This window comes from Primulina huaijiensis, chromosome 9, assembly GCF_012295235.1.
Source record: "Primulina huaijiensis isolate GDHJ02 chromosome 9, ASM1229523v2, whole genome shotgun sequence".
NCBI classification, from domain to species: Eukaryota; Viridiplantae; Streptophyta; class Magnoliopsida; order Lamiales; family Gesneriaceae; genus Primulina; species Primulina huaijiensis.
Window position 1 is genome coordinate 20,561,328 of NC_133314.1, and position 24,402 is coordinate 20,585,729.

The 24,402-nt window shown below is 36.3% G+C and overlaps 6 protein-coding genes and 1 long non-coding RNA gene across 16 annotated transcripts in view; 3 read left to right on the forward strand and 4 right to left on the reverse strand.

Annotated features, from left to right (window-relative positions):
* Window positions 1–204: 204 nt before the first annotated feature.
* Window positions 205–3,667, forward strand: LOC140985057 (uncharacterized). Of its 9 annotated transcripts, XM_073452801.1 has the most exons (4): window positions 205–2,314; window positions 2,728–2,817; window positions 2,888–2,970; window positions 3,133–3,666. In XM_073452801.1, exon 1 carries the CDS (start codon window positions 262–264, stop codon window positions 2,260–2,262), a length of 2,001 nt encoding a protein of 666 aa, XP_073308902.1. In that variant the 5' UTR covers window positions 205–261; the 3' UTR covers window positions 2,263–2,314; window positions 2,728–2,817; window positions 2,888–2,970; window positions 3,133–3,666. The 9 variants fall into 9 exon arrangements, with proteins under 9 accessions (XP_073308902.1, XP_073308900.1, XP_073308901.1 ...); XM_073452799.1 differs by having other exon boundaries at window positions 2,888–3,667; XM_073452800.1 differs by having other exon boundaries at window positions 2,735–2,817; window positions 2,888–3,667.
* Window positions 3,668–5,234: 1,567 nt separating this feature from the next.
* Window positions 5,235–8,714, forward strand: LOC140984501 (uncharacterized). The gene is made up of 4 exons (XM_073451964.1): window positions 5,235–5,657; window positions 5,856–6,084; window positions 7,549–7,701; window positions 8,029–8,714. Exons 1-4 carry the CDS (start codon window positions 5,439–5,441, stop codon window positions 8,712–8,714), a joined length of 1,287 nt encoding a protein of 428 aa, XP_073308065.1. The 5' UTR covers window positions 5,235–5,438.
* Window positions 8,715–8,827: 113 nt separating this feature from the next.
* Window positions 8,828–10,294, reverse strand: LOC140983957 (putative pentatricopeptide repeat-containing protein At5g52630). Its single transcript, XM_073451109.1, has one exon. The coding sequence runs from the start codon at window positions 10,292–10,294 to the stop codon at window positions 8,828–8,830; it is 1,467 nt and encodes a 488-aa protein (XP_073307210.1).
* A 1,841-nt stretch (window positions 10,295–12,135) lies between these two features.
* On the reverse strand, window positions 12,136–13,962 carry LOC140983718 (plasmodesmata-located protein 2-like). The gene is made up of 3 exons (XM_073450825.1): window positions 12,871–13,962; window positions 12,506–12,619; window positions 12,136–12,416 (listed from the first exon to the last, which is right to left on the reverse strand). Exons 1-3 carry the CDS (start codon window positions 13,658–13,660, stop codon window positions 12,409–12,411), a joined length of 912 nt encoding a protein of 303 aa, XP_073306926.1. The 5' UTR covers window positions 13,661–13,962; the 3' UTR covers window positions 12,136–12,408.
* A 3,665-nt stretch (window positions 13,963–17,627) lies between these two features.
* On the forward strand, window positions 17,628–22,363 carry LOC140985136 (uncharacterized). Its single transcript, XM_073452893.1, has 8 exons — window positions 17,628–17,998; window positions 19,696–20,183; window positions 20,265–20,337; window positions 20,431–20,511; window positions 20,631–20,694; window positions 21,219–21,306; window positions 21,399–21,483; window positions 22,108–22,363. The coding sequence occupies exons 1-8, from the start codon at window positions 17,909–17,911 to the stop codon at window positions 22,144–22,146; spliced, it is 1,008 nt and encodes a 335-aa protein (XP_073308994.1). The 5' UTR covers window positions 17,628–17,908; the 3' UTR covers window positions 22,147–22,363.
* LOC140985138 (uncharacterized) overlaps window positions 18,184–24,402 on the reverse strand; it is a 48,136-nt gene continuing 41,917 nt past the window's right edge. Inside the window, exon 3 of the long non-coding RNA XR_012176707.1 lies at window positions 18,184–18,197. This is a non-coding gene — a long non-coding RNA (uncharacterized lncRNA). The remainder of the gene's footprint in view (window positions 18,198–24,402) is intronic.
* Window positions 22,513–23,817, reverse strand: LOC140985137 (uncharacterized). Of its 2 annotated transcripts, none has more exons than XM_073452895.1 (4): window positions 23,631–23,817; window positions 23,424–23,488; window positions 22,930–23,088; window positions 22,513–22,854 (listed from the first exon to the last, which is right to left on the reverse strand). In XM_073452895.1, the coding sequence occupies exons 1-4, from the start codon at window positions 23,715–23,717 to the stop codon at window positions 22,731–22,733; spliced, it is 435 nt and encodes a 144-aa protein (XP_073308996.1). In that variant the 5' UTR covers window positions 23,718–23,817; the 3' UTR covers window positions 22,513–22,730. The 2 variants fall into 2 exon arrangements, with proteins under 2 accessions (XP_073308996.1, XP_073308995.1); XM_073452894.1 differs by having other exon boundaries at window positions 23,628–23,813.

Here is a 24,402-nt window from a genome sequence, read left to right on the forward strand (position 1 = left end):
ATATATATAAATATACAGTTTTGATATCCTGCACACCTTTCGTGCACACCTATGTGAGCACCGATGAGGTGTCACTCACCTATTGGATGTGATGAAATATAGAAAAATTGTGCATCCAATAAGTGAGTGACACCTCATCGGTGCTGATATTGGTGTGCACGGAAGGTGTGCAGGATATCAAAACCGTATAAATATATATTGTCAACGAAGTTATTTGTTGCTGGGAAGCCTTAGCTGCCTCTGCTATACTTCGCATGGATTATGTGGTTCAATTCAAGCATCAAACAAGCTCCAAAACTGTCCAATATACTTTTGTCAAAACGCCACATCAACTGCAATACTCTTACAGCGGGACTCGACTTGAAACCATTCAACTCAAAGATCTCGAAGTTCATGAAAATTGGCCTCGTTGATGAAGCCCGAGAACTGTTCGATGAAATGCCCAGGAAAAACGCAGTCACGTATAATGCCATGATCAGAGGATATTTTCAAAATGGCTTTTTTGAGAGTGCCGTGTATTTGTATAATCAAATGCCATTTCACGATATCTTTTCCTACAATACAATGATATGCGGGCTAATGTGTAATGGTGATGTTAAGGGGGCAGAAGAGATTTTTGAACGCATGGGGTATCAAGATGTAGTAACATGGAATTCAATGATCTCGGGGTATGTCAATAATGGCCTGATGGATGATGCGGTGAGAGTGTTTAATCAAATTACTTTGAAAGCTGTGGTTTCTTGGAATTTACTGATTGGGGGCTTAGTGAAGATTAAGGAGTTCCGTAAGGCTGAGGAGTTGTTTAGAATAATGGGTGTTCGGGATATTGCAAGTTGGACCATTATGCTGAAGGCGCGTTTGGAGGCTGGAGGTCTTGTTGAAGCTAGGGAATTTTTTCAAGATATGCCAATAAAAGATGTTCAAGCTTGGAATACAATGATCAATGGTTACTTAAAAAATAGAAGTGTTGAAATAGCAGAAGGCTTGTTTCAAAAGATGCCTGAGAAGGATTGGACCTCATGGATAACGATGATTGACGGGCTCGTTAGTAATGGTAGGATAAATAATGCTTTGAGGCTCTTCAATGAGATGCCTCAGAAATGCGAAAAAACATGGAATTCAATTTTGTTGGCACTGGTCAGGAATGGTTTGGTGAAAGAGGCTCATGCAGTTTTAGAGAAGAGCCCGTTAAGTGGTGTTGTGTCATGGACAAACATTATGAAAGGATACTTTGACACGGGGGAAGTTGAGGATGCCATGAAAGTTTTTGAATTAATGACTTCTCGTGATACAACTGTATGGAATGTTGCCATATTTGGACTGGATGAAAATGATCGTGGTGAGGATGGTATAAAGTTATTTATCAAAATGAAAGAAGATAGATTGCCCCTAGATGAAGCTACGCATACAAGTTTTCTTGCAATATGTTCCAACTTACCATCCTTAAACCTTGGAAAACAAATTCACACAGAAGCAATCAAGGCTGGAATTGATCACTTTATTTCAACCTCTAACGCATTGATTACCATGTATTTTAGATGTGGTAATGTACATTCTGCGTTACTTGAATTTTATTCTATGGCCTGTCATGATACCATTTCTTGGAATTCTGTGATATGTGGGCTAGCTCACCATGGTCAAGCTGAAAACGCTATAAAGATTTTTGAAAAGATGAGGCTATCAACTGTGAAGCCTAATCAGATTACCTTTGTCGGTGTTCTTTCTGCCTGTAGCCATGCAGGACTTGTGGAACATGGTAAATTTTACTTCTGTGTTATGCGCAATGAGTATTTTATTCAATCAACTAATGAGCATTATACTTCTATTGTTGACCTATTGGGAAGATTTGGACATATTGAGGAGGCCCTGAATATTTTAAGGCAAATGATTGTACATGGAGTAGAAGTTTGTGCAAGCATTTGGGGAGCACTTCTTGGAGCATGTAGAATGCATAAAAACATTGCCGTAGCCAAAATTTGTGGTGAGAAGATTCTTGAATTAGAACCATATAACTCTGGTGTTTATATGATTCTGGGTGAAATGTATCTAGCCAGTGGGATGAAAGATGAAGCTGAAAAGGTTTGGGTGCGCATGAGAAATACAGGTGTGAAAAAGCAACCTGGTTGTAGTTGGGTTGAATCAAGCAACGGCGGGAAAGTATTTCTCGCAGGGGATAAAACTCATCCAGAGTTCGAAAAGGTTTCATGTGTGCTAAATTTGATCTATCTAGAGATGGAAATCAGAGTATCTAGTGTGTGCTAGATGAACATATATTTGTGGCTGTGTTATCAGGAACACTTGAAATAACGAAATGGTGAGAGGCCTTTATTTTTTTCACTCTCCTGTTTTTTATATTATTTTCCATTACCTTACTTCTTAAGAGGTAAATCCACTGATATGTTTGGCCACGAGGAAGCAGCACAAAAGGTAAATCAACTTATAATCAAATGGATGAAATTGATTCAGCTGCTAGAATTGTCATTTAGTTTTTTCCTAGAAATGAACCAAACGTTCATTGGCACTATCTATAACATTGATGACCATAATACTTAGGTTGAGACAAGACATTTTAAATCTAGGATTTTTTGCATCTCCCTGCTCTTTGCCATTGTTACATGGAAGACAGAAGTTGTTATGTTACAATATAATATTTGTTGAAGTCTTTTCGTCAAGAATTTATTCCCTCATTATCTTACATTATTAATGACATTTTTGTTTGCAAAAAAGTGCCAAGTGGGCTTATCAAAAGCTTAATCATGGATCAGTGCTGGTGCTATTCTTTTCTTTTGTCCTCTTCTAGTACTTGAACCAGCCAAGGTTGTATTTCTTCCTTTTGCTAAACCATTCTCTTTGAAATCAACTAACTCCTTATCTTGTCTCTTTGTAGGAGCAAAACTTTCAGCAACTGCCGACCTTGGGAATCTCTTGCGGTCTGTTCTGACACAGAATTATGATCTTTGAGACCTGAAAGTAATTCTCTTCTTGTCTGTGCTTTACTTAAAATGATTCCATCATAATCATCTCAAATGAGGAAGGAGAAATTGTCTGTATTTTGATAAGCTTTCAAGTAAAGCTCTTTAGTATTTCCCCATCATTCTGTCCCGATAATCGAGATCCTGGAAATTCTTTCAGGAAATTTAAAGGGGGTAAACTGCATACACCAAAAAGTTTTCTACTATGTGATTTACCTGGACTGGATAAGACAGCTCGTGGACGTGGTGCTGAAGTAGTTCTTACATTTCTTCCGTTCTCCTTCCCATCTGTCATCTTCTTATTCGTTTCTTCTGTCGATCAGACAAGCAGTTATGTATCAATTTATTACAAAGTCGATCATCTGATGCGTTATAAGAAACAAAAGCTGGTAACTCTTCATGCCTTTGGATGAATGAAAAGTTGGCGGTGGTGACATTGGGACGTAAGAGCGAGGAATTCTTACGACTGATCCAAGGGACTCATCTGCACACCCACACAGGAATTAACTATAGGCTTGTCATTTTTAACATAAAACTACATTATATAGATGCATGTGTATCTATTTGTGTATGAAAAGAGCTTAAATTTGCAAAGTTCGTGTTGGCTGCGATATCAGATATTATTTATTGTGTGACCATTTGTTTATTCAATTTTTTTGAACGGTTTTGGATACAAGGTAAGGTATCTCTGAAAAAATTTTGTTGGGTACCTGGGGACCATTAATCCGTTATGTTCTTGCAATTGCCTTGTAATATCATATAAAGTGTCAACGGCATAAATGTAAAATGTTTGATCTAGAAAACTAATTTCATTAGTTTGTCGTTACAGTTAACCCATTGGTGAAACTTCAATATTTTCGACTAAAATAAAATAACCTTTACTATTCATACTTGAAAATTTAGCTCATACTATCTGAATTTGATTCAAAAGATCTTTAAAATTAATAATAGCTATTATTATTATAAAAACATGTTAAACATTTTTTTCATGATAAATACAATTAATTAGAACACAAATAATTATCTAAGATTTGTTACATTAAAACTTTAATTAAATTGAACAGAACTTGTTGATACAATTTATGTTCATGAGTATATTTAATTTGTTAGTGAAATATTTAACCAGTTAATTTTAAATATTTAAGATAAAAAAATCCAAAATATCAACGTTTTACGTTTGAAACATATACTAATTAATAACAAATTAATATGCATTTTATAAATAATCATTCGCACAGTAATTTTTCAAATATACCTGCAGAAGAGAAATGACGCAAGGTTGTCATTCAAATGCCTTCGAAGACTGCAGAGAACTTCTCCGATATGCATATTGATCAGCTTCTTCTCTGTCTTCCCTCATTTCACTTTTGAATACACTAAATCCAAAACATATTACACAATATCAGAAAACAAGAAAGTAAAGCAAAAACATGTCCATTAATCAATAATATCTATCCCTCCGGATTGAAGAGATTACTTGCAGAGGTTTCCGTGGTCGAAAAGATCGAGAGGAACCGAAGTTTTTCAGTGTTCTGATAATAAATCATGGGATATTGGATGATCCGAGCAGATGGTGATTATATATGAGACTCAAAAGGTTGAGATCAAATTGTTGTGATCAATTGAAAGCCAAAAGTGAATGAATGTCATATGGTTCTACAGTTAATAGTTATACTTCTTCGGTTTACTGTTTTTTCTTCTTTATTTCGTTACAAAATATCATGTGTAACTGATCTTGACGAGCGATATTGGACTGGGAGAAAGCACGTAGGTTAGTTAAGTCCTCTGCTTAGGACAATGTTCCAACTAGTGTAGATAAGTTAGATTCTATGATAGTTAGGCACCACTGAATTTTCCTAAGATTAGGATTACATATATTGGAAAGTGTTTGTTGTTTTTGTTATTTGACTTTAAAATACTTTTATTTATTTTATTTTATTTATTTATTTAAATGTGTTGGTCAAATGGAAAGTTGTGAAAAATCTCCAATCAAAATATTTCTTTGAGTTCACTTCCTACCCACAAAATTGTGGTACTATGTCATACAAAATGTGGTACAATTCATGTGGAAATGTGGTACACATCATGTGGAAATGTGTTACTAAAAAAGTACCCAGGGACTGAACACAAAAAAAAATCGACGGTTGGGGACGACCAATTTCCCGTTTGTCAAAACATATTAGCTGTAAGTTTATGTTTGAATCGATTGTCGAAGTTTTTGTTATAAGTATAAGTTGTCTTGGACTAGTGATTGTTGTATCATCGTACTCTTTCCAAGTCAAACCATAGCACGAAATGGACCAACGAGTCAACTCGAGAAGCCGGTGTGCGCTTTTGGAATTTGGAACGAGGTAATGCTTCTCCCTCCAAATTAATAAAACCCTAAAATTGACTTTGATTTTGGCGCGGCCAATTTCCCTGTAAGAAAGAAGGGGGGGTTCTCGGGATCAATTCCGCGTTGTAGAAATGTTTAATTCGGTGAGAATCAATTTTAAATCGGGCCTCCGGCGCTTTTCGACGGCGATTAGAAGCAGCCATATCGACGACGAAGGAGATTGGGCATTCGCCTCCGAGTGGTGGGGAGGAGGAGGAGGTGGCGCCTCTGCTGGAGAAACCGTTTTTCGAGGAATTTCACGCAGTGGAAACGGCGTCGTCTCTGTCTTAGCTCATCCTTGTTCCAAGCCAGTATGTTTGCTTTTGCTGTATTGTCTGTGTTCGTTCCATGTATATGGTGGCTGTCTCCGACTTAACTTCGTGTATCCTCTTGTAGCCAGCGGGTTTTCATCATATCCATTGTACCTCAAGTTCTAGATGTCGTCATTATGTTGAAAGTCAATATAAATGCTGTAGGTGTCAACTAATGTTGTAACAACGGTGACACAGGATAAACTTCATTGGGGAAGGGCAGAGAATTGGCTTCAACAGAGGTACACTGAGATATATCCAGGTCTTAAAAACCATGGAAAATTCGTAATTACAGGTTATCAGTGGCGAACTCTTCATTTTAATGATTATACTCGAGAAAGCACGGTTAAAGTAATGGCTGCTTATAGACAAGGAGAACCTGGCTCTATGTGCTTGATGCAGCAGGCACATTGTCTGGCTGTACCATGTAAATGCCTCCAAATTTGTTCCCTCTGCAATTTTGCTGCTATTATTTTCCTGTAGAATTTTGAGTATTACATCTTACGATATGCATGCATTTCCTGTTGAATGATCTACTGCAGATTATACTACTGCATTCATTTTCCTTGTGACATTAATGTATGGATTTCAGCCAAAGGAAGGGAGTACAGATCAATAAAAGAATGTAGCATATTAAAAAAAGGCCATAAACCAATGATAAAAATTTTGTTCCGCCAAAATCAAATGCATATCAAAGCAATTGTCAGAAAGATGATAATCAGAATCTTATAGGACCAATTCCATAGTTCTGTAAAAAAATATATATATTGCAATGTGTAGTGTGATAATTTTAGTATGTCTCTTCATTCTATTCATTGTACATTAAGAAGGTTTTAATGTAAATTCATGAAGAACTTCACGCATGTTCTTATTTACTATCCCTCTTGTTGAAGCCTTGAATATTGTTTGTTGCATTCAGTCATCTTTCAATATCAGAATAACCTACAACAATGCATCCAATTACAAGGGCGGAGCCAGCATAGGCCCACACTGGGCTAAAAAAAATTNATGTTTTCTCTTCACGAGTCACGGACATCATACACTTTGATTAACAATAAATCCAATTTATTTTAATTACTGCTTCATCTTTCATAATCTCTAAAAAATCCAAAATGTCACCAAATTTTAGGTTTGTTTTTTCGTTCAATGTTTGTCGATCATTCAATTATTTTATAATTTTATGTTTTTTCCAATCGATAATGAATTCATGCTTATTTTTCGAACGTATATTTTATATTTTATATCATATTTTGTTTTGATTTCGGATTTTGTACACGCTGTTGTTCGTAATTTTTCTGACGTTTTCCCATTAATTATCAATGCTACTTGCTTTGCGTAACTTGTGTTCAAACTTTATGACACATTATTTTTAGTTGTCATTAATCAGTGCTTTTTTTTTTGCTTTATTAATTATAATATATTGTTGCCTACACTGAACCAAGATCCTGGCTCCGCCTCTGCATCCAAAAGTTACATCTGTTCTATAATTGTGTTTTTCTTATCAGATGGAGGTGAAGAGATATTTATGGTATTAGCGTGTGATTTTGCTGTTTTGACTCGTCAGTCTCGATGTGTTCTGTAAACTGTTGAGTCTTGATCAACACGGTTACCATCTGAAATCGAAGGTTTCAATGGATCCAGAGGCTGGTGTTGGGAAAACCAAATAATGAAAATGAAATTCAAAGTTCGAAAATAATTCTCTCGCATTCCCATTATCATCACGTGATATTTTTTCTTCCCTCTCCTTTGTCCTAAAGCATGATAGAATGAGGAAAAATTTACCTTCCTGTTGTTAAATTATACAAATGGAACTTTCCCTGTCTGCTTTTGTTTTCTCGATTCTCCACCACAACATTTAACTGACTTTTATTGCCTTCATATCTTTCTGCAGATGTGAAGAGCTTGATAGCTGCTGGATTGGCCACCATCTCATCGTGTAATTATGATTTTAAGAAAGCTGTACTTGGGAGGCAAAATATGAATATATTATGCATTGGTCATGGTGGAGGAAGCATACCTTTGTTTTTGGCAAGTAAAATTCGAGGTTAGAAATTTGAACTTCCTTTCTGATTGAAGAATTTGTCCTCCACTCCTTGTGATCAAGCATTCCTGTTTCAGACTCTTACTGTCAACAAGAACCAGTGAATTTGGCCTAGAAATTTGCTGGTGTTCTACAAAATGAATCTGACTGTGCGTGCTGGGATAATTTCTTTGACCAGCCAATTTAATTCTTATTGTCTTCATCTACTCATTCTCTATTTTGTCAAAAGTTCTCTTTTATCTTGCTGAAATGGTTGAACTTCCATTTTACTTGGGATTCTTTCCCAAAGACCAGTAAGATTGTTATGCTAAGTTGTTTTGCTTTCTTCAGGTGCTATAGTCCACATAGTTGAAATTGATCCCATCGTAATCTCAGCTTCGATTCGAGCAATGGGTTTTCCGTCTTTCTCAGTTATAACCCCATCAGGCAAACGTGCATTTGCAAAGCCAGATCATGCAGATGAGATACTGTGGAAAGGCACTCACGAGAGGCTATTCTTGTTTAATTCAGATGCAGAGCAGTTTATTCTTGAGAGCAACAATATATATGATATCATCTTTATCGATGCCTATGATGGAGATGATATTTTTCCACACAAGCTGTGGAATCCTCATTCCCCGTTCCTCCAAGCTCTAGGGAACCGCCTTCATCCGGATCATGGAACAGTGGTTGTGAACTTGCATTCATATGTTGACTTAAATGTCGACGCATCTCATCCATCTGGTCTCCCCTTTGTGCCAAAGGGCCAGTACGTTTCTCAAGTGTCCCGATCGTACAAAGACGCACTATTAGGAAATGGGAATTCAGCCCGTGGTTTTGCATATACAGTTTCTGTACCTTGGCTGTACAATACATCTCTTGTTGTATGCCGGGGTTTTGGTAGACCTGAGGACAGTTCAGGCCAGAACTTGGTTTTTAGCACTCTGATGTCCAAAGCACTGGAAGTTGATAAACTCATAAACATGCCGTTTTCATGTTTGCAATATATAAAAAAAAGTTTTACTCCGGTGGACTAGGGTGGTATTATTTACTACTGTTTATCTCGTACTATTTGCTTCAAATGGCCACCCAATTAACTTTCTGAGAAAAAAACAAAGCTCGGGAAAAATGCGTACACAAGGAATATAGACTACCAGATATTACCACAATTACAAGTTCCATTTGAGAACCTATGGTATCGGTGTGCATCTCTCACTATGATCTCCCTCTTCGTCACCGTGCTAATATACCTGAATGCCTCGTGGCAATCTTTACAGATCCTCAAATTCTTTACAATCCTCAATGGCTTTCCAGGTGGTGTAACCCCACCCAATAAACCGAAAGCCACTGCCAATTTTTCACTGTGATGCCAGAGCGACGCCCTCTTTTCTTCTGCGTCTACTTCATGCAACATCTCATCCAAAATTGGTACATATCCTAAATTTTCTATCTCGTCCATCAACTCTGTCAACTTTGTATAGATCTCGTCCTTCCTAGGATGCCTTGTATCTCCAGCGAAGAATACACAAATCGATCCCTGTACTTCAATCCAACTCCTCCCAATCTCCTTTCTCAATCTCCTATCATTCATCATCTTCCATACTTCTTTAACCCCATCCCACCTTTCAGTGCTTGCAAACGTATTTGCCAAAATCACCAAAGCTGAGTCATCATCGGGGTCCATTTCCAACAATTTACTGCTCATTCTCACAGCCATCTTGGCGTTTCTATTGCTCACACAACTTGACAACAACACTCTCCACACAGCTGCATCAGGTTCATATGGCATTGTCAAAGCAACTTTTTCTGCCTCATCTAGCCTTCCTGCCCTCCCTATTACTCCAACTAAACATGTGTAGTGCTCAATCCTCGGTTCCAATCCATGCTGCAGTTTCATTCTATTGAACCACCTTTCAGCTTCCATATCCATACCTGCATTGTAGAATGCTGTCAAGACTGCCAAAAAACTATATTCATCCGGCTTCATTCCTCGTCTTTCCATTACACAAAAAAGCTCTACCACAAGGTCAACGCTCCCTTGTTGTGCATACCCTGCCATCATCGCATTCCACCCGGCTATGTTCAACCCAACCTCCAACTCATTAAACACCATCCTCGCCTCCTCCACGAGTCCGCACTTTCCATACCCATCGATCAACCCGGTCCCTATGTACACATCTGAGTCCATTCCAATCACCACCGCATGCCCATGAATGATCCTACATTGCTCGAGCATTGCCACCCCCGCAGCAGCACACAACGCCCCGGATAAGCCATGAAATGATGACAATGCATCCTCTCTCCTCGTCTCAGCGAAGAACCTTAAAGCGTCAATGGGCCTCTTATTTTGAGCCAACCCATTAATTATAGCACCAAAACAAACCTCATCACGCACAGACAGTTCATCGAACACCTTACGTGCAGAATCCAGATCCCTCGTCTTACAGTAAAAAGAAACAAAAGCAGAACCAACAAAAGCGTTTTCATACAAACAAAGTTTAAATGAAAGCGCTTGAAGTTGTGAGCCAATTGAATTATAGTTCAAGAAAGCGCATGTTTTGAGCAAGGAAGCAATAGTGCGTGCGTTGGGAAGAATTGTGGAGGACTGTCTTAGCATGGAAAGCAAGAGGCGGATGGCGAGTGGGGAGGCGGAGAATGCAGAGATTATGGAAGTCCATGTGACGGTGTTTGGGCAGGGTATGGAGTTGAAGAGGCGGAGGGCGAGGGAGTGGAGATTGGAGTTGGAGTAAAGGATGATGAGATTGTTGAAGAATGCTCTGTTTTGGGGTGCGGGGGTTATGCTTGTCTTGATTGCTTGCGCGTGCATGCATCGTGGGTCAGTCTGTAGTGAAGTCATGTTACAAAATTTTATGGATGTGCTATCCTTGTCGCTGTATTTGAGTATTTAACGACCAATTGCATCATTTCTGGATCAAATGTTGCGCCCAATATTACAAATATTCTCCACCCCTATCGAAGAATTTAAGAGACAGTAAGTCTCTCCGCAGATTATTGTAAAATTTGATGTGGCAGATTTGGGATGATGCACTTTCTTGGCTCCCCGGACGCCGCCGCATCTCTCACTGAAGATGAGGTCAAGTGAAGGCACCTCCATGAGTTGAACAATTATAAAGTGAGTGGTTTTCAATCATGGGACTGTGCATTAAAGAGAGATCTGAACAGGATCAACTTCCAAATGAAACTCCGAAAAACGGTTGCGGTTGTCTGGACTCCAGGATATGATACCATCACGAATAAACCATATGGTCCTTAGTATCAATGCCTGTTAAAACTTGTGTGGTGTTACATCCAAGATTACTTCTCTTTAGATCATGTTTCATTCTAGTTTTACTTTTGTTGAATGTAACTTGCAATTTTCATAATCAATACATCTGAGTTTAAGTTGGATACCGGGAAAGCTGCAGGATTGATGACTATCATCCTTTATCAAATGTTTGGTTTCATGTTTCAAAGTTCGTGACAATCCAAAAGGCCAGACACTGTACATACAGTCTAGTAATTACCAGGATTTGGAGGGCTTAAGCACAGAACTATGTGCTGAGCTTATTTTACACAAGATGATGATCATCTCAAATTGTCAGACATTTAAAAAATTGTCAAGATGCATCAATTGATGATCTTGTATAAAACACGGCATATGATGTCGTGCATTCCCAATAACAGAGGATTCAAATCCATAATTACCATGAGTGTCGGGTGCGATGTTCAATCAAACCTTGACATTCTTGTTAAGTCATTTAAATCATATTTGTGTCCCATCTCCTTCTTGGTTCTGCTAGAAACAATTTTGCTGTTTTGATTAATGTTAAGAGGAGAGGGAAAAAATTGCAAATGAGTGAAAATGGTGAAAAAGTCAAGAAATTTGGGTGGGAAATTGCAATCGTGAGAGCCAAAGACGATTTAAACATATAATTGTGCAGCGGAAAAAAAATAAACAAGCTATTAACAAAGTGAGCTCGAGCCTATGTGTGTATTAAACGAACCGAGCTCGAGTCTGATACTGTTCGGCTCGACTCGTTTTCATCCCTGCTATCCATATTTTTTATAAGATATCGGATTAGAAACTTGATAACAATGGTTCCCCAACTCACAAAAAATAAAAGGAACGGTGAAGAAAAGTGCACCCGCGGACTGAGCCCATAAATTTGGTTTCTCAAAATTACATATTAATTGGAATTTAATTGTTTGTTTGAAGTTTTTTTTCTAATTTTCTTAGATAAAGGAAAACAACTGACACTATTTGACCCTTTTATTATTTGATTGAATGCATGCCAATGTTTGACATGCCTAAAAGCTAACTAGGGAGGAGGAAAACATAGAGCATGCAACCAGAGATAGGGAAGCTTTTCGATAAAATCAGTAAAACTTTGGAGAAATAAAGAATAATTATCCCAGGCAAGGACAGAAAACAGAGAACAATTCACATGGCAAATGGGATGAAAAAAGCCAAAATCTTTTGATTCTTCTTGTTCTCCAATTCCCTCCACAAAACACTACAATTTGCACCTTCGTCTCTATTCCAACCAGCCACCAAAATTTCTATGGCAACATCCCTAAATTTTCACTGACAATAACATGAGTTCATGCCCTTAATTTTCCTCAACTCCCTCAAAAACCTCAAAAAACATGATAATCAATGAGTGGTTTTCAAAGAAGAGACAATAGCTCCACTCCAAATATAGTCATCTCTCTCACAAATTACACTTGCTCTCAGTGATCTGCACAGATTCAAACATAACTCATGTAATTGCATAAGATTTAGAAAGCACAAAATTTTCAAAAGAGAGAAAAGGGCTTATATCCATACCATCTTTTCTCTTTGCCAAACCTCTTGCAAACAGCAAGCAAATTACCAAAAACCCAACTCCTGCTGCCCCTCCTAATATTATAGCCACGGTCTTCCCTGTATTTGGGCTTGACCCTGTCATCATTCAAAAACAACTTGCCTTAGTAAATTCTTAATGCTCTTTCAATCACCAATAATATATAGAAATAAGGCCAAGATGTTTAAACCAGACGAACATCTTAATCATCCTTCTTTATACATGAAATTTACTGATTAAAATATTAATATCACGGTTGGGAGACAGCTCACAAATCAGAGTCCCGTTAAGCAAAAAAAAAAAAAAGAAAGAAAGAAATACGCCACTTAGCAAAGAGAATTATCAATACCTGATGAAGAAGGAGAAGTATATGAAGAAGAAGAAGCAGACGAAGAAGATTTTTTAGGGACTCCATTTGGATAATAACTATAACTAATGAAGCATTTCTGGAGATAGATTTTGCCAGAAATGGAGCTTCCACACTCGACCTGAGCCCTCTGGACAGCATTTTGCACACAGACCACACAATCAGAAGCTCCAACATCACCCTCACACTGCCCCACTGCAAAAACAGATTCATAACTTGCTGTATAAAAACCATCGCTACTACTAATCATGCCATTTTCAAGTGAAGATAAGGCAGTGTCCCTCCTCTCCTCAAATCCAGCCCCTCCGATATTTGTTGCACTACAACTCTTGTACAACATTTGCATCCCAGAAACTTGTTGGAACCCCGCAACCTCGTACAGCATGTAGCACCCAGAAAGCTGAACTCTAGCCGCAATAGCCTTGCCACAGAGCTTGTCTATGAGAACAGGCAAGCCGCTTACACAGTTGTAGCAATCAACATTTGACAAGTCGCCACTGCATTGGAAAAGGCCGTTGATTGTCGACTGAGAAGTGCCAGCGGTAGTCTTGAAAAATTTGGCCTTTGAGGATTGTGCAATGAGGGTGCCATAAAGGGATGAAATTGCTTGTGAATAAACCCCAGACGGATCTGATAAAGGCTGATTCGCACAACCCTTGTACACTAAGGTGGTGTAATCATCAGCAGATTTGGATAGTGGGGTGAGCTCAAAAATGGTTGAAATGAGCAGAAAAAGTCGGAAGAAAGAGAGTGGATTCCTTGGAAAATCCATTGTTGGAATCTTGATGGGATTAAATCATGGGCTCTTCTTGTTTCCTGAAGAGGCTAAAAAGATAAGATTTTTGTAGATGCTTTTGTCTAACCGAGAGGAAAGACTAGGCAAATTTACAGGCTTCCATTTCATTCCCTCTCTAGAGAAAGAAAAACAAACAGGGGGACTGTGGTTCTTTTGGGGTTTTGGTATTCACTATACTTTCAGAGGTTATGGTGGTGTCTGACTATCTGTGGAATTTGACAACAGAGGAGCATCTTTTCTCCTTAGGGCGAGTACAACGGGCTGGGAATTTCTCAAGGGGCGACAATGTGGCACGAGGATGATGTAGGCAGGCAGGCCCCGCGTGGTGAAACTCGCCGGAGACATTTACTTTTTTAAAAAAAAAAATATATATATATATATATGATCAAATCCAACGTCAAATTAAGATTTAATAATAAAACATTTTTAAAAAATATAAAAGAGCAAATGAGATGATTTGATCGTTGTAGATCAATGAAAATGCTTTAAATTATAAGTGTTTATTCTTTTACTGTGTTTGGTTTTAAATTTTTTCATTTGTATGTGATTTTATTTTGTGTTTAAATACTCATACATTTAATGAAATAAAAAATTAAATTTCAAAATAAAAAATTAATATTTAAACTAGGGATGTCAATGGGTCCGGGTTTTACCCAGACCCACAATGGACCCACCCCATCTGGGGCGGGTTTGGGCATACTAAATGGGTCATGGGGCGGGTCTCGGGTCCAATTTTTGAGACCCGTTTGGGTATGGGGCGGGTCATGGGTCCTATAATACCCAACCCATACCCGCCCCATATATGTGGATATAAATTGATGTGCTCACGAAGATGGTTGTGAGGTGACGTGGAAGGTAAATAAATCACATTTTTATTTTGTCATTGTACTTTCATTTTAATTTTGTTATTATACTTTCTCTCTTTAAATTACATTTTTTTTACGGTTTTAAATTACAGTTTTATTTTTTCAATGTGCTTTCTCTCTTTAATTTTGTAAGTAATTCTTCAAGTAATTTACCAACTTGTCCCACCATTCTTGATGAATTGGAAGATGATCCTGAATAATGTGTCTGAAAGATTGCTTACTCGCTGATTTTACATTGATCTGTTTAAGTTCTATTATGACTTATTTTTGAGGATGTCAAGACTTTTTTATTGGAGAGCTAGTAACTCTTTTTTTTTATGTTATTCATTATGTCGTGAGAATAATTTGTTTGTTATTATTAAGTGTAGTCGAATACATGAATTAGTTTTTTATTGTGTTGTATTTAGAGGATTGTTTGTTTCATAATTCAGTCATTTGATAAGAAGATTATTGTTTTCATTTAAAAAAAATTCGGGTCTCACGGGTCTCGCGGGTCTACCCGGCCCCATTTCGGTTTCGGGGTGGGGCGGGTAATGGGTCCAAGTTTTCTTCATGAGACGGGTCTTGGGTTTAGCCATACCCATCCCATTGACATCTCTAATTTAAACATGATCTCTGCAACATCATATCACTATTGCATAATCATGAGATAAAATTATTATCGCTGACATGCATGCATGTTACCTTTGTTTGAATATGATCTCAAATTATATAAAATTTCCTATATAATAATTAAATATATTTATTATATCAATATTTTTTTAAAAAAAATTTAAACACTCATACTTACTATTTTAATAATTCTTCGTTATATTAATTTGAATAAAAGTAGAGTAAATAACCAATTATTTGGAGGAGTGTATTCTCCAAGACCAAGATAGAGATGTCTAGAATAGATGTATGTAGTATGTTGAGAAGGAAGAAATTAAAAGAATATGCAATGCAATGCGGGGAGACAAGTTTGGCTGTTTTTTAAATGACATAAGAACTCGTAGTCGTTATTATTCGATGTGTATTAGGTAAACCCTCATGTTAAAGCAAAAACTTATAAATTATGTTAGTCAGGTAAAACACATTGAACAAACTTTGTGTTATAAATACGTTCGAAAAAGTATTGACAGATGATTTATTTATTTGTATGGTACGTACATACATACATATTACTGTTTATTATTTAATCTGGATATTGCCACTCCAAAAGAACTGAATATTTCAGATCTTGAAATGGTAGTATAATAAATTCCTCTATTTGTACTTTTTCAATTGTGTAGTTTTATGTTGACATGGGAAGTGCATTGCTATCTTTAAATATGACAGAGAATTCACTACACCTCAAGAGAATAATGCTCCATTTAATGAGTTAGAGGATATATGTTTTTAAGTTGAGAGGGTGGAAAATTCAATGTAGTGAATTTCTGTTTGGTATTAGTGGTAGAAAATGTGAAAATAAGAAAGAAAATCATATTTCATAATTTGGTATCACAAAAACTCCTGTGAGATAGTCTCACGAGTCAATTTCGTGAGACGAATCTTTTATTCGAGTCATTGATGCCGCGGATGCATGTATATTATGGTTAATGAGACGTTATCTTTATAATAGTACAACAATGAATCGTGTATTTAAGATTTCATTTATCAATATATGAGTAATATTAATGTTGATAATGTTAATGTGTCAAAACACGAGACGTTATTAGATCAATGGTTAGAATAGTTAAACCCGTCGAAATGTGTTAGACCCGATAGGCCGCCCCGTTCCGTTATTGAAAATAGTTGGGTTGGATTACACTTTTCATGGCCTATTTGGAGGTGTACTAGCCCAAACGAGCTGCGGGTTGTGACGGGATGGGCTTGCCCATAAGTTTCTCTCTTTTTTTGTTTGTTGCATCAAAACACTCACTTTTAGAATATGTAGCTCGCGAATTAAAAGTAGTATTTATTGTGTTTTTAATATCGCACTTTTTATTTTTTTTATTAATAAATTTCTATTTATTTATGTTATTCGTATTATTTCAGTATTTGATTTTTATTCACAGTTGATATTTAAATTTTGACAAAAATTTGTGTGAGACGGTCTCACGGGTCGTATTTTGTGAGACGGATCTCTTATTTGGGTCATCCATGAAAACATATTAAATTTTTTGCTAAGATTATTACTTTTTATTTTGAATATCGGTAGGGTTGACTCGTCTCACAAATAAAGATTCGTGAGACCGTCTCACAAGAGACCTATTCTTAAATTTTATATAATTTGTTTGATTGAATATCATATGTTAATGTTATTTTAAATTTTTCACGAGTATTCTATCTACAACTCGATCAATTGATAAACCGACCGGCCCTCTTTGACTGCCGATCGGCCAATTTGACAATTCTAAAAATGAATCTCTAATACGTGAAATAAAATCAACCGATGCCATGAATGAGATGCCTTATCTCATATGATTGGGACGTTGATTTAACTAACTTCCGAATATTGTATTACAAAACGAAGACCATCTTTGATTAAAATTCAACATCAATATTTATCTTTTTATTTGATATTAACAGTGAGATCGTCTTATAAAAAACTTATTATTTATTTTGATGTTATTATCTTTTTTTTTAAAATATTATATGATCGATGTATTTGGTTATTTTCCACTACAATAACAATAATGAAAGATTGAATCGACATCGTTCTACATGAAAGTTCTTAATGGGGAGTGGGTCTCATGTGAGACCGTCTCACACAAGTTTTTGTCCTTAATGGGATATGAGAAAGATTATATATAGTGGCTTGTGAAGAAAATACAAAGCTCGATTGTTTAATTTTAGTAGTAATTCTTTTGTTATCAATGTATAAATTTAAATTATAAATTAGAAAAATACAACTAAGTACTTGATTCGGATATTTTTTTTAATTAAATAATATCGTTATTTTTTTTACAAGTTATAAAGTATAAATTAAATAAATAATTTTTTTTTATATTTTGGTAATTTATTATTATTATTAAAAAAACCCTTATTATTATTATTAGTTGTATTATTATTATTATTTAATTAATTCATGTCTGAACAGGATGCTTTCCATGGTAAGGTTCTTTTCTTTTCCACAAATATCGTATTTACTGAAACGGAAAGGGAGTCTTTGTGGTTTCATATGTCCTCGGATTCCTTCCCCTCTTCATCTTGCTTCACCCCACCGGTTTTCTCAATTCACGACTTAATGCGCATTCCCTCTGGACTATTGTCAAGTTTTGAATCTTGATTTTAAATTTTTTTTTTGGGTGACAATTGTTGCTTTTTTTCTCAACCGAAAAAAAAAGAACAAACAAGAGCAGACGAAGAAAGATTTGGAAAAAAAGAAAAGAAAGGTATGATTGCTATAAAAGAAGGGATCTCAGATAAGCTTTCAAGACTGTTCTCTGATTCACCATCGTCTCATACGTTAGATCAAGAATCTGAGGTACCCATTTTGTGGAGTTTTGTTCCAAGCATGCACGCAATGTTTGGAGTGATTTTCAGTTTTTTTAGGAATAAGGGATTCAAGGAAATCGATATTTGTATTTGATCTGTTAATAAAGTTGGGATCTTTGAGTTTTAGGCCTAATGTTGTTGCGGTGGATAATTTATTTTGCTTAATGGTGATGATGCTACTTCGGTAACTTTTCATTTGATCTCGTTCTAACTGCTAATAGATTAGATTTGTTAATGTTGCTAGATGGAATTTGATTTATTTCGATGACTTTCTCCGTTTTTTAATCCAGCTGAATGAAGAAGATTGAAGTGGAATCGGGCTAGGTGTTTGTTACCATTTTATTGGCAATGTTGTTGGTTTGACCAATTATTTTGCACAGTTCCAATGAGGTTTTGATGTCTAATTTCCTGAAGAGAATGTTAGGGGCTCAGATCTGGTGGGATAAAGAAAAATAACTGAATTGTAGAGTATGCAACTTTAACTTGCTCTATTTCCATCGAAAGTTTTTTTTTCTTCTCCCTTTGAAGAGAAACATAATTCTAAAGCCTTATTTTTCCTTTCAATGAGTCCTCTGTATAATTCTTTTAATCAGCAACTCGAAATCATTATGCTACTGAACTAGAGGGCCACCATGTTGTCGTGTTCTAAGCTTTTTAAGGAGTAGTCTAGTGAGTCCATTTCCTGTTGAAACATTGAAATACATATACAAGCAATGGTGATTTCATCATATCATCTAATTATTGATACCAACCGATATGCATGAAAAACATGTTCTCGCGGAAGGGAGGCAGGCTGAAGAATTCTGTGGTTGTAAACTCAAAATTCGACACCTTGTCTGTTTGCTTCAAGCTCTTAAATCACTTAAGTGAGTGAAATCACTCTAAAGTAGGAAGTGGTGAGTCTGAAAACATAATATTGTTACAAACTTTGTTGCGTCTCGGAATCTTAATCACAGTTTTGTCTGTCTGTTCTAGTTGCCTATTCTAACTTTTGGCTTCTACATCATACTAGTGTAATCTAATATGGTAGATTGGAGAAAACTATGGAATTCCTTACAGTGAACTATAGATTCCAAGTTTCCCCCAAAGGACAAATTAACAATATTACATTACCATGGGAATATTCTAGTTTCTTTTCTTTCCTTTGGTTTTTTCACTCCTGCCTTTGGTTCTTGACTTTGGTAAATGCTCATGGAACGAATAGCTGATGTCGAGTCGTTTTGTTGAAAAACTGACGATGTTTCTAGCTTTTCCCAGTTGCATCATGTCGTTGCAAGTGGAAGGAAGATTATTGTGTTTTACCCTTTCTTGCCTTACCCTTTTCTTGTAGGACAAAGTGTTTCCTATGTTTGTGATATGCTCTCTGTTATGGCCTGTCTTTCTGTCTTGTTCATAAGCATTTATCATTTTTTTGATGAAATAAATGTGTGATATTTAAACGGCTTGATCATATTGTGTTTGTTAGTTTCCGGGGATTCATTTAGTAATAAAATATATGGATAGAGAGACAGAGGTCACAGAATATTCACATGGCTATGCCACAATAGTATCGTAAATTATTGTGCAGTCACTTGCTCAAGTAACACCAATGACAGTAAAATTTTACTTGATTCTGAATGTCTTGCTTCTTATGGAACAGTGTCTTTTCGGAATGTCTTTCATAACCCTAAACTTTCACACATGTAGGCTGGACCGTGTGCTAAGGATGGGAAATCTGTGTCTTCTATGCTTTCCTTCATTCTACCTTCTTTTGGGTGGTTCAGAACAAACGGACACAAAAATGAGGTCAAATCAATGGAATCATCAAATTCATTTAAATGGAAAAGTAAAAGTTTTTCATGGAAAGATAAACCCTTGGATGCACATTCCAAATGCGATCCTGTACACGAAAATAGGGAGATTAAAAATTTGAATGAAGAAAGTGGCTTTACTTGGAGCATAAATCAGAATAACAAACTGTCAGGTAGCCCGTTAGAATACGGAGAACCTGGATCTGGGAGAAGCACTAGTAGCAGCTCTGATATATTTGAAGCTGCCGTTAGCCCGCATGGTTTTGAAAATTCCATGTCCACTCTCATGGATGATTCTCTTTTTATTTCACCACATTTGCATCAATTCTTTGAGTCATCTCTTCCTAATATTGTGAAAGGGTGCCAATGGGTCTTGTTGTACAGGTAACATTGATTAAATCTGTTTAGATACTAAGTTTCATATATGGTTCTTGATGTGTCTTCTTCATCTTGATTGAACGGCAGTGCTGTGAGACATGGTATATCACTTCGTACGCTCATCCGAAATACTTCTGGCCACTCTGGTCCTTGTCTATTGGTGTGTCAATCTTTACATTGAAGTCTAAAACCAGATGCACTAACATTTTTACTCCTTTTACTCTATAGAAATCTTATCTGATCTTGCATGCAGATTACTGGTGATAAACAAGGTGCCGTGTTTGGTGGGTTGCTAGATTGCCCTCTTACGGCAACTGCAAAAAGGAAGTATCAAGTAGGCTATATGCTTCTCTAGTTTCTGGATCATTTAAATTTCATGGTTTCAGATTATCGGGATTTATTATGTCTAAGTAGATGTAATATTTTAAAAATTCTGCGTGAACTGTTTTACAGGGAACAACTCAAACTTTTGTTTTCACAACTGTACATGGTGAACCAACGCTATTTAGGCCAACTGGTAAGAATGTTAAAAACTGTAACTTTGGATAAGCTTCAATTCTCTCAAAGGGAACTTTGTGAATCTGAATCTTAGCTTATGTTACACGGTTGAGTTGTATAGATTAAAAACTACGTTCACAACGAAGAAAATTTATCCCTAGTATATAGAGAGTCAAAATTTTTGTCACTATTTTCTGGCTAACATAGTTTTTTTGTTTGTTAGCAAAGGGTACTTGGTTGCTTAGAGGGCTCATTTAGGTCCAATGATCATTAACCTAGCTGAAAAATCTGCACATTGTATTAGGCCTTTGACTGAAACCTCTTCCATCCCGTTAGTAGCAGTCTTGCCAGACATAGGTGAATTGATGACATTTTTTTACCTCAAAGGCAATTGAATTAGTCTGCTCCATAATTGATCATAAATTTAAAGCTAACATGCTCATTTAGTGAATACAATTGAGTTTATGGTTGGGTTGGACATCACAGAAGATTTTCCAAAATAAGGAAAGGTTGAAAAACTGACTTCCTATGTTTCTTGTCTAGGTGCCAATAGATATTTTTATCTGTGCTTGAATGACTTGCTTGCCCTTGGAGGAGGTGCAAACTTTGCCTTGTGTTTGAATGAAGATCTGTAAGCATTTTCTCGTGCATACTTCAAAGCTTCCTGCATTTTAATAAACGAGAATATAAGTTTTCTGACCCATTCCGTGATTCTCTATTAAGATTGTCTGGAACCACTGGACCTTGCGAGACGTTTGGCAACTCTTGTTTGGCTCATGAACAAGAGTTTGAAGTGAAAAATGTAGAGGTGATGATACTGTTGCCTTATGATCCTTTCTCGAGTTTTGCCAGTGTATGTTTTGCATATTATGATATGGTTCTTGATTTATAGACTTTTGATAAGTCATAGATACACTCAATTTTTACTCAAGGTATGGTTCAAAATTAATTTAGATTTTCCAATAGTTGCAATTGCTTTGCTACCTCTTAGGGAAGCCAGAGCAGGAAATGTTTTATGTTGAAGCGTTTAAAACTGACAATTGTCGGAGTAGGAAAAGGACAACTAGCCGCCTCTTTCCCTCCCAAGGGGACATAGTTTAGTAGCCAAGTGAAAGATAGGCCAACTTCTCTCTGGTTCTGCTTTCATCTAATGGAGCCAAAAAGGGATCTTTCATGTATGATCCTACATAATTCCTTATGATAAGCAAGTGAAACCAGATCTTTGTTTGCCGCATTTTTTGGGGTGGGTATTCCAGAAAGCTATTGAGCACTAATTTGGAAATATGACAAGGGGCTAATGAAAGATATGGCATAAAACTTTAGGCTGCAACTGCCACCATGATTGCTCATTATTTGGCCTTTACTTGATGATTCTTCTGATGTTTACTTTGTAGTAATCGTAACCTCGATTTTTTTTTTTTCCGATTTGCAGCTGTGGGGTTTTACACACGCATCTCCATACCTACATTGAAGCTTGAGGTCATACATTGTATTTGTTTTTTACTTGGCTAAATTATTGATTGTTCTATTCATTCATTTTTTTTTCTATTTTCTGAAATGTGTTGAAGAAGTTACCTTTCAGCCTAGGAAGATTAAGGTATGTATGGATAGCATCTACTCGTAGATTTGAATGTAATATTTTATTTACTTGTATCATACTTTATATGGAACCTGCAAAAAATAACAAGGGGCGGTTTTATTCATTACTACTGTTTCTCATTTTGGCGTGGCTAGTAGGACCACAAAGCACTTTTATTATTATATAAACTAAAATCAAGCAGTTTTTTATTTTTGGGCATCAAATTTGATTTGTGGGTCAGATTGTTGGTACATTAGATAAAACGAACACGGTATGAGATATGTTATTGGGTTGTCAAATACACTAGGAATCTATGTTTTTGGTTTTCAAAGGTTATTAGAAACGACAAACGGAATTACTACACTTGTAGCACATGATTAAACCTCAGGAAATAAACCAAGTACAGTCGCCCTATAACTATTCTTTGCTGATGAGAAGAATCAACGACTCAGTCGGATGGGTGTCGATTTTCCCATTCACGGAATCTCGGGCTTCCCATCTGAATTGCTGCCGGCTGTGGTTTCTGCTGGAGGAACCGATCCTTTGTTGTTCTGATCGTCAAAACTTACTGGATCTAGATAAGATTGGAAAGGAGGCAACCTGATAGATAGTGGCAAAGTTAGCAAAAGACCAAGTGAAAAAAAAGACTTTGAAAACATTGTGGACTCCTTGTACCTCGCTGCTGTAGTAGTGTGTCCGTCTATATTCATTTTCACGTCAAATATATTGCCTCCAAAGATAGTCTTGTCTGTGAAATATTTGGACATCAGATATTGTTTGTAATCAGCCTCATATCTCTGCAACTTTTCGGTGGGTTCATCTACCTCCATAATGCTGTCAAAAAAAAAAAACCATGATAATTGAAACGCATGCCAACTCCACATGAGAATCTACGCCCTAGTAGCCAAGAAAAAGAGACAGAGTAAGCAAAAAACATAGTAGTAAAACGCAAACAAGTTCATAACAAGCAGAGAGAATTCGGATCACAAAAGCCATACAAAAAATCTGAAATGGGCTCACGTAATACTGGAAATAAAATTGTTAACACGTGAAAAAAGAAAATTGAAGAAAGAAAAAAGAAAAATCAAAGCTTGATTCTGGAAATATGATAGAGGAAAATGACCCAGGGAAAAGAAGATTAATCGCTACTGCTGTCAAGTAAAACTTACTCGATTGGGTCTTTAATGGACTCTTTGCTTTGCTCCTCAGAACCCATTATCTCCTTGGATTCATCCTTCAAAACAAATTGAAACTTTAATCATACTCGTACATTAAAGATTCGGAAAATTTAAATTCGATACAGGCGTGCGGTGACTTGGGTGTGAGTAAAAGCAAAAGAAGAAAACAAGAAAAAAGATCCAATAAGAAATCACCGCCGGCGGTTCAACTCTGGCTAAAGAAGAATGTGTGGCGGAGACTTGGGAGTTGGAAACCGAGCTTTGTGACGAAGCTGGTGCCTCCATTAGAGAGAGTTTTGAATGAAAATGTTCTGTTTGATGTCATTTCGCTTCCTAAATAAATAGTTCAGAGAGTGAAAAGAGAGGACGTTTACCGGACGGATGTACTTCGACGTACAAGCAGGAATAACTTTTGATATTTTCTTTTAAAAAAAAATTGGAAACATTTTTTAATATTGATCATATGAAAAAACAATTTTTTTTGTTAAATTAGCCAGAATACCTACTCTATAGATAGGCTTAACCCGTGGTGTTTTTAATCTAAACTACACAAACAAGGCGAGTGCATGAATTTAGAAAATCTATAATTTTTTATATTCTCTTGTATAAATAATTTATAGAGTATGAAAGGAAATATTTTGTAGTACGAGTTTTGTATCAACATTATGCATTAAATTTATAAACTAAAATAGTATTTTAGAATTAAGTCTTGTTAGACATCTAGGATACATATATAGAGTAGGTCTCTTGTGAGACGGTCTCACGAATCTTTATCGATAAGACGGATCAATCCTACAGATATTCACAATAAAAAGTAATACTTTTAGTATAAAAAGTAATATTTTTTCATGGATGACCCAAATAAGATATCTGTCTAACAAAATACATCCCGTGAGACCGTCTCACACAAGTTTTTGCAACATATATAACGTACAAATCAATGATCCATGTATCTCCAAAATTAATGTTT

Excerpts from the sequence above, each read along its gene's own strand:
- LOC140985057 (XM_073452796.1), top strand. The coding sequence starts at position 262 with ATGTGGTTCAATTCAAGCATCAAACAAGCTCCAAAACTGTCCAATATA.
- LOC140984501 (XM_073451964.1), top strand. The coding sequence starts at position 5,439 with ATGTTTAATTCGGTGAGAATCAATTTTAAATCGGGCCTCCGGCGCTTT. Across the intron at positions 5,658-5,855 it reads CTCATCCTTGTTCCAAGCCA|GATAAACTTCATTGGGGAAG; the intron begins GTATGTTTGCTT and ends ACGGTGACACAG. Across the intron at positions 6,085-7,548 it reads ACATTGTCTGGCTGTACCAT|ATGTGAAGAGCTTGATAGCT; the intron begins GTAAATGCCTCC and ends ATCTTTCTGCAG.
- LOC140983957 (XM_073451109.1), bottom strand. The coding sequence starts at position 10,294 with ATGCTAAGACAGTCCTCCACAATTCTTCCCAACGCACGCACTATTGCT.
- LOC140983718 (XM_073450825.1), bottom strand. The coding sequence starts at position 13,660 with ATGGATTTTCCAAGGAATCCACTCTCTTTCTTCCGACTTTTTCTGCTC. Across the intron at positions 12,620-12,870 it reads TACTTCTCCTTCTTCATCAG|GGTCAAGCCCAAATACAGGG; the intron begins GTATTGATAATT and ends GAATGATGACAG.
- LOC140985136 (XM_073452893.1), top strand. The coding sequence starts at position 17,909 with ATGATTGCTATAAAAGAAGGGATCTCAGATAAGCTTTCAAGACTGTTC. Across the intron at positions 20,695-21,218 it reads AACGCTATTTAGGCCAACTG|GTGCCAATAGATATTTTTAT; the intron begins GTAAGAATGTTA and ends TTTCTTGTCTAG. Across the intron at positions 21,307-21,398 it reads TTGTGTTTGAATGAAGATCT|ATTGTCTGGAACCACTGGAC; the intron begins GTAAGCATTTTC and ends TTCTCTATTAAG.
- LOC140985137 (XM_073452894.1), bottom strand. The coding sequence starts at position 23,717 with ATGGAGGCACCAGCTTCGTCACAAAGCTCGGTTTCCAACTCCCAAGTC. Across the intron at positions 23,089-23,423 it reads TCCATTAAAGACCCAATCGA|CATTATGGAGGTAGATGAAC; the intron begins GTAAGTTTTACT and ends TTTTTTTGACAG. Across the intron at positions 22,855-22,929 it reads CACACTACTACAGCAGCGAG|GTTGCCTCCTTTCCAATCTT; the intron begins GTACAAGGAGTC and ends ACTATCTATCAG.